The sequence below is a fragment of the Lepidothrix coronata genome, unplaced genomic scaffold, assembly GCF_001604755.1.
Source record: "Lepidothrix coronata isolate B3197 unplaced genomic scaffold, Lepidothrix_coronata-1.0 Scaffold27, whole genome shotgun sequence".
In the NCBI taxonomy this organism is placed as follows: Eukaryota; Metazoa; Chordata; class Aves; order Passeriformes; family Pipridae; genus Lepidothrix; species Lepidothrix coronata.
In genome coordinates this window covers 2969749-2981659 of record NW_016690207.1, presented here as the reverse complement: position 1 = coordinate 2981659, position 11911 = coordinate 2969749, and the positions used below count along the sequence as shown (strand labels likewise).

The 11911-nt window shown below is 48.2% G+C and overlaps 1 protein-coding gene across 2 annotated transcripts in view; it reads right to left on the bottom strand.

Moving 5' to 3' along the window:
• TBCEL (tubulin folding cofactor E like) overlaps positions 1–11685 on the bottom strand; it is an 18896-nt gene extending 7211 nt beyond the window's left edge. The window contains exons 1-7 of one of the 2 annotated variants that reach the window (XM_017809705.1): positions 11583–11614; positions 8336–8475; positions 7945–8094; positions 5603–5742; positions 3127–3308; positions 1856–2112; positions 159–285 (exon numbers count right to left, since the gene is read on the bottom strand). In XM_017809705.1, the coding sequence (XP_017665194.1) occupies positions 159–285; positions 1856–2112; positions 3127–3308; positions 5603–5742; positions 7945–8094; positions 8336–8475; positions 11583–11608 (1022 nt within the window). In that variant the 5' untranslated portion in view covers positions 11609–11614. Of the gene's footprint in view, positions 1–158; positions 286–1855; positions 2113–3126; positions 3309–5602; positions 5743–7944; positions 8095–8335; positions 8476–11582 lie in introns of both variants that reach the window. The other variant, XM_017809706.1, reaches the window with a different exon arrangement.
• Positions 11686–11911: the final 226 nt, after the last annotated feature.

Below are 11911 nucleotides of genomic sequence, written 5' to 3'. Positions count from 1 at the left end.
TTCCACTCTTTGACTTTCCCCACACAACAAAACCAAGCTCCAAATCTTTCTGAATTCACACAGAACCCCATCTCCTACTCCTTTTCCCACAATTACCTGCTCCCACCCGTTCACTGTCACCTCAAGTTCCTGCTGAGCAGAACAAAGAAGGAACAGACCTGGCTATTAGCAGCTTCCTGCGCTCCTCGGTGGTGTAGGACTGCAGCAAAGGAATTCCCAGCAGCTTCACTTCCTCGAGCTTGGGAAAAGAATTTAACTTGTCAATGTCTTCCCAGCAGTGCAGACCTGCTCAGAAGGAAAGACTTGTGTAAACAAACACGACAAAACGTTGTGTATCCAAGACAATCAGAACATGTGTGACAGGTGAGTGTCGCTGCTCTTCCTTTCGCTCACAAAGTGCTGGAAAAAAAACCCTCCTTTTTTTTGCTTACAAGACAGAGTAGCTGAAATTCTCTTGTGCTGTTTTCCAAGTCTAGAAGGATGATCTCCACGGCTTAGTTTTTCATGGCTATGGATCACTGAGTGTTTGGCCGTGCTGCTGAGGACTGACCAGCATCAGTTATGATGGCTGTGTCTATAATGGGATGTTGTCTTTACAGTATTAAATTCATCAGGGTTTGTCATTCCAGGCAACACTAAACAGCCATCAAGTGGCTTTACCTTGTACACATGACTACCTTGAGTCCTGTTTCTGCTCACAACCCAACAATAAAACAGTCCCAGAAGCCACCCAGGCATTAAATGAAAAAGGCTTTAACTCGATTTCAGCCCCCTCCAGAGCTGGTATTTGGGATAACAAAGCAAGCAGGGGGAGTAAATAAAAAAACCTGAGGATTGAGCACCAGTAAAGCCCTGAGAGATCAACACAACTCGTTGCAGAGTCTTCACATGACACAATTTTGGAGTGCAGCAGCTTTGTCTAAAAACCCCAAGAAGTTTAACACGCTCCTTGAGATTTCTACTTGACTTCCAGCTCCCAAAACATCAAAATGCATTACAGAACCCAGAGTTCTTAAATACCTGGCATCAAAACTGCAAAACTCCTTACCACAGAGGCACTTGTTCCTCAGTGAGACAGTGCTTTCAAATCCAGCCTAACAGGCTTTTCCTCCTCTAGTTAGCTTTAAGCCTTTATTACAGGGAATCCTTGATGCTTCCATTGTAAAGCATGTTAATAAAGCACCTTCTACCTGCCTGACACTCAACCAGCACTTGCACAGCATATAAAGCTGTAAAGAACAAAAGCTGATGATGCATCAGGTACTCCTGCAGATGGACTTGTGCTGCATGTGTCATCTCATAAACACATCACAGCCCTGCAGCTCTTTCTCTCCGAGCACAGGGCGCTCTTCCCAATATTCCAAACGCTCATTCTCTGCCTGGAGCTGAAAATTCTCTGGGGCTGAAGTGTAAAAGCAGCTTCAAGCATAGCTTGTGGTGAGCTCCTAATGACTGAGCACAGGTGACAGACAGCTTCTGGTGACAGGCAGCTTGATATGTGCTGCACACCTGCACAGACCCTCATTTTACCCGAGATAAAATGGGGAATAAAAGAAAAACGGGATCCTTTCATCCTCTCCACTGCCAGACATTTATTTATCCTTCTCCAGCCAGGAGAGCACCTGAGGCAGGGATGTGAAACAGAGGGAAACTACTCACATAAAAAACCTTTGCCAGCTCATTTTGAGTAACTGCTGGTCCACACTACTCTGCCTCATCTTTGATAACGATGACTACCCAAAGCAGCAGGCAAAGCCCACAGAGATGGGCTTGTTGTCACCTACATGGGAGGGGAGCTCTGATCAACCAGTCATTCCTCCTGAGAACAAATCCCATCCTGCTCCCGGGCTCTCACCTGATTTGTGCAAGTTGATGGATCTCAGGTTGGGGAACAGCCTTGCCAGGGAATCTTCTGTCTCTTCGATGGTGGTGAGGTTGTTGTTAGCCAGAATAAGTGTGTCCAGGGATGGAAACATAATTCCCAATTTTCGAATTTCAGTCCAGTCTTGAAGATTATTGTCAGTTATGTGGAGCAGTTTGAGAGACTGGCAGCAAACAGGAGAACAAGACACTGTTTCGTAGTCGTTAAGGCACAGGAAGAGCTCCTCCAAGCTGCACAGGGGCAGAAGGATCATGTCAGCACCTCAACACACCTTGAGAAATGGTATTTCAATTTTATGTGATTTTAACACAACCTTCCAAAGTGATTTGCAACCCTTGAGAGCTCCACGTGGAATGTTTCCACTACACCTCTGTTCCCATCCATAAACCTTCTCCAGAGATAAAAAAAAACCCTCCAAGTGTTTCCCTGGCCTCCCAGGATTAAATTTTTAACACATTGCTTGGGGTTACCTTCCACATTTGTGCCCAACAAGCCACCAACCCAACTCCAAAAGTGATTGGTACCTGCTCCCAGTGCTCACCACCTAATTTAAAATGGTCTTTTGATACAACACTGATTATGATTTCCCCCCCCACATCACTAGTTCAGCCAAAGATTCCCATTAAAGAAAGAACAGATTTTCAGACAACTCAAGTTTTCAGACACCTAAACTGGCTCTCCCATTCCCAGGGAAGTGGGGGTTGGCCACACAGGATATTCTGGTGTCATCACCTCTGCTCACAAAGCCACACAAATCTGTCATCAAAGTGAAGCCAACGAGGACATCCATGGGAGCAGAATGCCAAGGTGGCCCGTGGCCAAGCCACAGAAAATCAACACTTTTGCACAGAAAAGCAGGATGAACCATGACTTGACAAGTGGTCAGACCCTCCAAGGTACATCCCATTCAATCCCTGGTGCAGGTATGCACTGCACCACTCGCTGTGCAGTGACTCACAGGACAGTGGGTCACCTCCCACATTTTTGGGGTGATTATCCATCCATCTCTGGTATTTAGATTCAGAGGAGAAGCTCCAGGCTTTGCAGTGCCACACAAGTTCAGCTTTTAATACAATGTAAAGCATTCCCCTGGCAAGTTCCCAAACTCCCAAAGGAAAAAAAACAAAAACTCTTTGTTTTTTAATCAACGATGTTCTCATCCCTTACCACGGAGTTCAACAACCCAGCCTTGACCTGCCTGCAAGCAAACAGCCCTTTTTCTATACCCAACTTCCCAGGCTTACTCAGGTAATTCCTGCAGGATGGTGTGCACTGTTTCCCAGGAAGCTTTGCTGTTGTTGAGCACAAGTTTGCGAACGCCAGCGAAGGACCCAGCGCAACTTCTCTCTAGAACGGACAAACTGAGAGGGTTGGAACTCAAGTTTAGAAACTCCAAGTGGGGAACGTTGGACACAATTTTACTGACCTAATGGGGAGGGAAAACAAAAAACAAAAAAAAAGAGAGAGAGAGAAAGCAATGTGTGTCAGGCAGTAATCAGAGCTCAGGCAATAATATCCCACCTCCTAAAAAGGGATCACCACAAGCCAAAGGAGTGATATGAGGGAAAACACAGGGCTTCTGGATATCCACCTGTAATTCATACTCCAGCTATTCCTGATCTAGATGGATTGGTTAATTGCTCATTTGCCTCAACAGTTCGTTTCATTACACTCCCTGAGCAGCTTGATAAGAGATGGTCAGTCCCTTGGGAGAGGTCATAAAATCCACCTCAACCCCAAGCTGGAGCAGCAGCACATTCCAGGAGCCAGCAGGCCAGGCCTCTCTCAGCAGGGAGGCATCATCTTGGCACCTCTCTTGAGCTTGTGGCCAACACTGGCCACTTGCTCAGCCTTCCACTGCTTCCTAGAGCTCAATCAATTCATAAAGAACATCTCGCATCAACCTCATTTCCCTCTTTGCCTCGGTGGGAAGCAGCTTCCAACACCATCCACACACCAGTTGCACTGGCAAACTGGGGATTTGCAGTGCCTGGGACAGCACTGTGAGTGAAGAGCTCAATGCAAAGTGAGCAAGACAGAAGAATGAAACTCGTTCTGTTTTCCACGACCAGGATAATTGAATGCTGGCCTTTTTTAATCTGTGGGTGATCCCACGGGTGGGAAAGGCTGCTACAAGACCAGAGGCCAAAGCAAAGCCAGCTAAAACCCCTGAGATGGAAGTTCAGTTCAGGGACAGTCAAAGAAGTGACATTCAGGGAAAAAGACATTAATCCAGAAAATAATTATGAGTCAGAGAACACCTGTCTGGAGAGCTCTGCTCCACAAAACAATTGGGATGGGAGGAGATGGGGCAGACCAGGACACACACAGGTCACTAACTGGGCCCAGTTGTTGGCAAAGGGTGATTGCCTCATGTAGAGATTGAATTCAAGTGTGGCAAACATGAGGTAATGACCCTGCCCCACTTCACACCTCATCCTGGGTGATGTCATGTGTTGGGTGCTACACCTCAGGAATTAAGCAGACAAATAGGGTGACATCAGCCCAACAAAAGCACAGGATTTAGCAAAACTGGCCTATGATGAAGGATAGAAAAAACTGGGTTTTTTCAGTATTATGCTAAAATAATAAAAGGAGACATGAAAGCTCTTCTTCAGGGTATAAGGGAACAGCAGTGGATGCTCCTCTGGGCCTGCTGAGAGCAGGGCAGGGAGTAATTGGCTTAAACTGCAGCACAGGAGGCTGAAATGACTCAGTTTAGACCAGGAGGTTATTAGCTAAGCACGGGAACAGGCCACCCAGGGATCTGGAATCACCACCACGGGCAGTTTTTAAGGGAGGTATTTATCAGTTGTGGATGGGCTATGAAAACATAAACCTCTCTCAGAGGAAAGGGTCAGTGTTCACAGAAGGCTTCCAGTTCCAGGGCAGCCTCCAGAGGCTGAACACAGAGCAGGGTGCAAGACATGGAGCTCGTGAGTGACCAGTGTGTGTGCAGCTCTCCCAGCTGGAGATGTGAGCCCCACTGAGCTGGGACATTTCTGCAAACACCAACAGGAATTTGACACAAAAAACTACAAAACATCCCACTGTTTTCCACCTATTTCCAACAATAAACACTAACATAAAAGGAGAGCATAATCCAATGAGGAACTTAATGACACTTGAGCAGACTGAGATTGTTTTACTCACATTACATTGCATTTATCGAGCTTATTTCACCCAAGTGCTTTGAAGGATTTTACAGTAGCATTTAGAATTAATTAATGAGGCTTCAGAAATACCCTTTGTGGTAAATGTTACTAAATCTGTCTTGCAGATAAGGAAATTAAGGTGGAGAGAGAATATTTATATATTTATATATTTATACCTTGCCCACCATCACAAAATCAGTGGCAAAGCCAGGAATCAACTGGACCCCCTCAGTTCTTACTCTGTTAAAAACTGCACTGCCCATTAACCTCTTGATGTTAGAAACGCCAGTTCCAGTGCTTTGCACAATAAAATAACACAAAAAGGTATATTTTTCACCCACTGTAAGTCTCAAGGTAAATGCAGTGAAGTGCCAAACTGGATTAATTTCACCCCATTCATCGCTCGGTTGCTGTCGAGGTAAATAAAAATCAGCTTCGAAGACGAGAAAGCAGCCACTAAAAATGCAGCTCCCTCCCCTTTAAACGAACAAAGTGCTGCCATAAATGTAAAGCATTTGCAGCCACAGGAAGAGCCTTCAGGAAGGTGCAGATGCCACCGTTTTACCTCGTGCCAGTCTTCCAGTTTGTTGTCAGAGAGGTCGAGCTCGAAGACGTGGGCGCAGAAGGCGGCGATCTCGTTCTCATCCCCGGCACAGGTGATGCCACAGCTGTTCAGCACCAGCACGCTCGGCAGGTTCAGGCGGTCTGGGACAAGGGGAAAAGAGAAGCTGCCCCCTGGTCAGCACTGAATTTTAGTTACAGAACCTCCAAAAGCAAAAAAAAAAACCCGCCGGTCGTTCCCAAATTTACGCACGGATTTAAGGAGCTCGGGGTAAACGTGGGTTTTATGACAACTGACTGGTGTCATCACAAAGTCCTTTTGATTCTACACAGGCAGTACCACTCAGTATCAGTGCCCTACAGTTACTGCATGTATTTCTGCCCACAGGCCAGTCCTCTGTCATTTATGGTGTGTCTCCTATCAGTTCTGGCCAGAACTTGAGCTCTTCCCCAGGCATCTGCTGCAGCAGATAGGACACAGGACTAGGTGGAGCATTTGCTGCACTGCCAGACTCCCTTATCCTCTTGCCCTTAGTAACAGCAAGGATGTATTTAAGCATTTCTTCTCTAAGCTTTCCCTTCCAAGTTCAATGTAGAGGGTTCAGCACTCCTACAACCCGGAAAAGCTCAGGTGTCTACTCTGCTTTTACATTTCTGCTTCAGTTTTGCTCTAATGCCTTCTCAGGCAGGTAAATGTTCTCAAAGCTATTCTACAACCAAGGACCTCAATCACAGCTTGATGTGCTAAGGCCAAAACATGACAGAAAGTTGTGGATTTGTAACAGGAAACCATTTCAACTCAAGGAATCCATCTCAAGGCAAGGCAAGCCATCAGTTCTTACGCTCCTTCACATACAACATGGCTTTCCCACCTCTCAGGAGTATCAAGAGCTATTAAAATTTAACAACCAGCTTCTTCCTAAATAGGTGGCCCTTTTTATCTCTCTCCTTAACACCTGACAGCTACAAAACTAGAAAGGATTCTAGGAGCAGACAATTATCTGGAGTGATCTGAGTTTCCAAGTTTTCTGGCTCATTAGTGTTTGGCTTTTTAAAGGACTGTGTTGCACCTTGGGAATTAGTCATGACGTACTTGTAAGTCATGTCTCAGTCACATTTTAAGATGTGCCCTCTTTTCAGCACCCAAACAGCTCAGGTGAGCAGGTGCTCCTTTACCTGGAGAGAGGGCACTGACTGAATATTCCATCAGGCCAATTTTCTATTTGTGTTCTTTTTGACTGACACACAGAGTGTTTTATCCTCAACTGAACTCAGGCTCTTTTCTCTCCTCTGTCAAACTCAGTTATTGGAAACCTCACCCAGCTGATTTCCGTGGTTATTTTCCCCTTTGGGGCTGGTTGTGACACAAATTGACCTGATGGATGTTTGGTCAACTCGTACAGGTCACGATGGGCAAGAGGTGACACAAAGACAGGGCAGCTCTGGTGGGATGAATGTGAATCTCAGACCCCTCTGTATAATCCAAGAACCAAATTCCAACATCAGAGCGTGAGGGAAGACTAAAGGGTGTCAAATGGATCTAGTTTAAAGGACACAGTGACACAGATTCTGCAGTCAGGGAGGCTCAAGGACATCCACAAGCAGCACAGAGCTTCAGACACACATGTGGCTGAACTCCCTTGAGGCAACAAGGTCAGAAGCACAGGAGAGGGGATTTCTGCACTAGGTCAGAAAGCATTTGGTGCCTTGAGAAGACCAAGTACGCTTCAAATCCATCTGAGTCACTTGTCACAAAAGCAGCCTGGCTGGAGATTCAGTGACTCTTCACTGTGCTCAAAATACGTCCCCTCCTGTGTACACTGGGCTCCTGCCCCTGCAGGCATCAAACCTAAGCTGGTGGCACTGCATGGCACCACTGGCATGTGCACCAACCTCGAATTTAGGTCATGTGTTATGTATTTGTTAAGCCACCTCTGCCAAAATACCTGTTGCTGCAGCCAGTAATAAACCAGGATCACTAGCTTGAAGAAAATAAGCTCCTGGGACTGTTGAACCCTCAAAACTCAGACTGCACAGGGTCCATCTTCCAGTGACAAGGTTGGAACTTGAGGATCTTTAAGGTCCCTTCCAACCCAAGCCACTCCATGATTCTGTTCTATTCCACAATTCTGATTCTTTTATGCTGTAGAGAAACTCACTTGTTTTTCACAGCAACCACTTCAGTCACTGCATCACCTTTGCCACATCCCAGTCTCTCAGCTCATCGCTAAGAAACACGTTATAATACACACTATAATACATTGTGATGGTGCTTCTTTTGGCAATTCAGGGTGATTCCCCTTCCCTTGGATTCCCCCCAGATGCGCAGAAGGATCAGGAGCCTACCTTTCATGGGTGAGCCCTGTGGAGTTGCTGGGACGTGCACCCCCATGCCGGGGCCACGGCGATACGGGAAGTTTTCAGGGCTGTATTTCTCACAGAGAACTTGCATGAAACTCCTTCCACTGGGCTGGTCCATGCTCCCTTCTTGGACTTCTGCTTAGTGCAGAGAAAAACAGAGCATATAAACAGTCAGCAACTAATAATCACCTCTAGCAGTGGTGCCTGAGAACACAGGAGAAAAAGCAGCCACATGGGTGACGGGTTTTATTTCTGAAGCACGGATTAGTCTAACAAGTCAAATTCAAACTCCAGATTAAAGTAAAGCATTACTTGAAAAGAAATCAAAACCAGAGGGCCCAAGCTGCACAAACACACCATCACAAGCCCTCCTTACCCCACATGCTCTTACAGGACAGCTCCAACATGCCCCAGGCTGCCAAAGGCCACTTCTGCATCTCCCAGGAGGACTGTGAGGAATCCAGAGCTCCCCTCAAACACACTGCCAGGGCAGCGAGGAGGGGAAGGAGCAAACAGCTGTTTGTGAGTAAGAGATTGCTCAAACAAGTGTTTACAAAGTCCCCTTTTCTGCTGTGTCACCAAACACTCCCCAGCACATCGTTTGGCCAGACCAAAAGGCGAGTTTTGCCAATTCCATTCTGCAGCTGCCTAATGCATCTGGAAGATAACTGTGCCCTCCCTATCTAGGCACGACACAGAACAGCACAGGAAGAAGGACTTGGCACATCACAGGCTGCTGACCTGCCTAGAAAGATACCAAGTGGCAGCTGGGAGAGTATTTGGCACAAGGATCCCTCGATGGCTGGTGTTAGACCCAGGTGGGACTAAAATTCTCTGTCCTACTTTCCTCTCTGAACTTGGCATTTTGTGGGTTTGTAATAGAGGAGTAGAGCTTGATACATGCACCAAGAAAGAGAATCTCGTTGTTCCTGGGTTTCCAGAGGTCTTGTAGCACAAAATCTAGATATAAAATCCTATACACAATCACAAAAGTGATTTCAACTCCCCTTTGCTGAGAATCACCTGTTTAACAAGCTCTACTTTACTTCTCCATGACCAGACTTTCTAAAACACACCTTTTAGAAAGGAACACACCTATTACAAAGGACTTCAGTAGAACAAGCAGCAAAACAACTGAAGCCTGTTATAAGTTTTAATTTATATATAAAGTTTATATGTCACAAATAGGAGCTGAAAAGATTGGTCTTCCTTTAAAAAAAAAAAAACAACCCACACTATTTTTAGCCCTCAACAACTGGGTTGATTCATATCTCCAACTCAACTCATGTCACTAGTCTATCCAGAATGAAAAAAGAAATCCCTGTTAGGAACAAGGCATTTAATTTTAGGCTAAAATATTCTACTTGGTACAAGAACGACGTGCATTGACAGCCAAGGCTTTAGGCTGAAAGGCCTCATTCCAGAGTGGTTTGGGAGCTCAGTCCCATCCCATGGACAGGCAGTGCTTTCCAAACACACATTCAGACCTCCTGGTCTGGAAATGCTGGAAGTCCCCTGTGCAGAAAGCCTTCTGTCCTTCACATGGCTTTTCTGTCAACTCCATTCCTCTCTGTCCGCTGAGCAAACATCAGCTGGAAATTCCACACGAGAAACTCCCCTTAACATCCCACTAGAGGGAAAAACTGGTGTTTTCAGCTACAGTGGGAAAGCAATCCAGAGCCGAGGAAAAAAACTAACGACATTCACATCCAACAGCTTTGAATCATCAACGTTTTCCTTCCCAAGCTCTAGTTTTGCACACCAGTGCCTTTGTTAGATGACAGAAATGTCAAGGAGTGTCAGTCACCTCTTCCACTTCCCTCCTGCAGGGTGTCACAGTCACTGTAATCATGTCATGCACGTGGCTTCCCTGAATCCCTACAATTATTCCAGAGCAAGGAGCAGCACAATGTGCTAAGCAAGGATGACAGAATCCAAGGGAATGTTGTCAACACAAGGGCACGGGGTGACCTGCAAGGTGCACGTCCCTGAGTGTTTCCCTGCTGACAGCACGAGGAACAATCCACAGCCTAAAATAACTCTGGGGTTTCTAAAGGACAGCACAGATTGCAAACGATGCACTGGGCCTCTGGAAGATGTCAGCAAACAGCCTCTGTTGGGCTATTTAAATGCTCTCCTGGAGTGGCAAACAACAGAGAATGTTAGGATGGTTTGGGTTGGAAGGGACCCCAAAGATCATCTCATTCCAACCCCCTGCCATGGGCAGAGACACCTTCTACTAGGTGGAAGACACGTCCAACCTGGCCTTGGACACTTCCAGGGATCCAGGGGCAGCCACAGCTTCTCTGGGCAACCTCTGCCAAGGCCTCCCCACCCTCCCAGGGAAGAATTCCTTCCCAATATCCCACCTAAACCTACACTCTCTGTCAGTTTGAAGCCATTCCCCCTTGTCCTGCCCTTATCAACAGTCTCTCTCCATCTTTCTTGTAGCTCCTTCAGGTCCTGGAAGGCCAAATAAGGTCACCCCAAAGCCTTCTCTTCTCCAGGCTGATCAATCCCAACTCTCCCAGCCTTTCCTCACAGCAGAGCTGCTCCATCCCTCTGATCATCCTGGTGCCTCCTCTGGACTCACTCCATGTCCTTCCTGTGCTGGGACCTCACAGCTGGAGGCAGCACTGGGAATTGTCTGCAAACAGGAGCACGACCCTGCCTCAAGATTTCAGGGAAAACCAGGGTGCTGCTGCAGCTGGTGGAAAGAGAACACTAGAAAAACACAGAAAACACTTCCATCCCCGTGCTGTGTGAGGAGAACAAGAGACCCTGGAGGAGAATGGCACCACTAATGACATGCTAATGAAATTCCAGAGCCACTCGAAGGCCTGCAGGCCAGATCCTGAGTAGTCACACACCAAACACATCCTGACGTGTTTGTACACAGGAAAAACAAAGCAATAAGGAACGGATGAACAGCACAAACATCAGCCTGGAAGGAGCTGGAAGGTCCTTCTCCCGAGACATGATTCAGGAGAATTATTTTTTGATGTGATCTCAAGAGACAGAAAAGTGAATCACAGAACCACAGAGTCCCAGAAGGGGTTGGGTTGGAAGGGGACCTTGGAGTTGGTCTAATTCCAACCCCCCTGCCGTGGGCAGGGAAAGCCTATCAGGATTTAGCAGGGATAATATTAGGGCAGGCAAAGTGACCACCAGGGCAAGCCACTGCATGAAGCCCAGCACGGCTGTGTGCTCACACTGCTGGGAGCAGCCGGCACCGGCAGCAGGACTGAAACCGCCCCCGGGACACCCGGCTGCCCCCGTGCCACGCTCCTGCCCCGAACTGACACCGTGCCACCGACCCAGCAATTCCCATGGTGGGGCTGCCGTAAATCCCACCCGGGGCGAGCCAGGGCAGTCCCTGTCCGTGCTGCTGGGCGGGATGAGCGCCCAGTGCTCCCGGACAGCCCGTGGGCCTCCCCCGGACCTCCCCGCCCGCCCCCGCTCCCCTCACACAGGCCCCTCACAGCCCCGGGTGGCCGCGGCCCCGCCGCCCCCGCGCCCCGCCGGCCCCGCCGCGCTGCCGGGGTGTGCCAGGGTGTGCCAGGGTGTCCCCGTCGCCCCCCTGTCCCCTCCTTGTCCCCCCTCTGTCCCCCCGTCCCCCTCACCCAGGCCCGGCCGCCTCGTCCCGCATCGACCCGGAAGCAGCTCCAAAACATCACGTGACGCCCGCGGCGGTCACGTGACCGCGCCACCCTCCCCGGTTGCCAGGGAAACGGCGACGCTCGTGACGTCACCGGTGTCCCCAAAGTGGGGTTTTCCCCGGGGTAAACGCGGCCGGGCGGGTCAAAGGGGGTGATCCTGTGTGAGGCACAGCCGGGCTGCTGCGCCCGTTTCTGGGCTCCTCAGGACAACCAAAAGCTCCCGGGGATGCCTTAAGGTCCTTAAGATCCTTAAATCCTATTATATAGAATTTTAACGCAGCTTTTAACGCTTC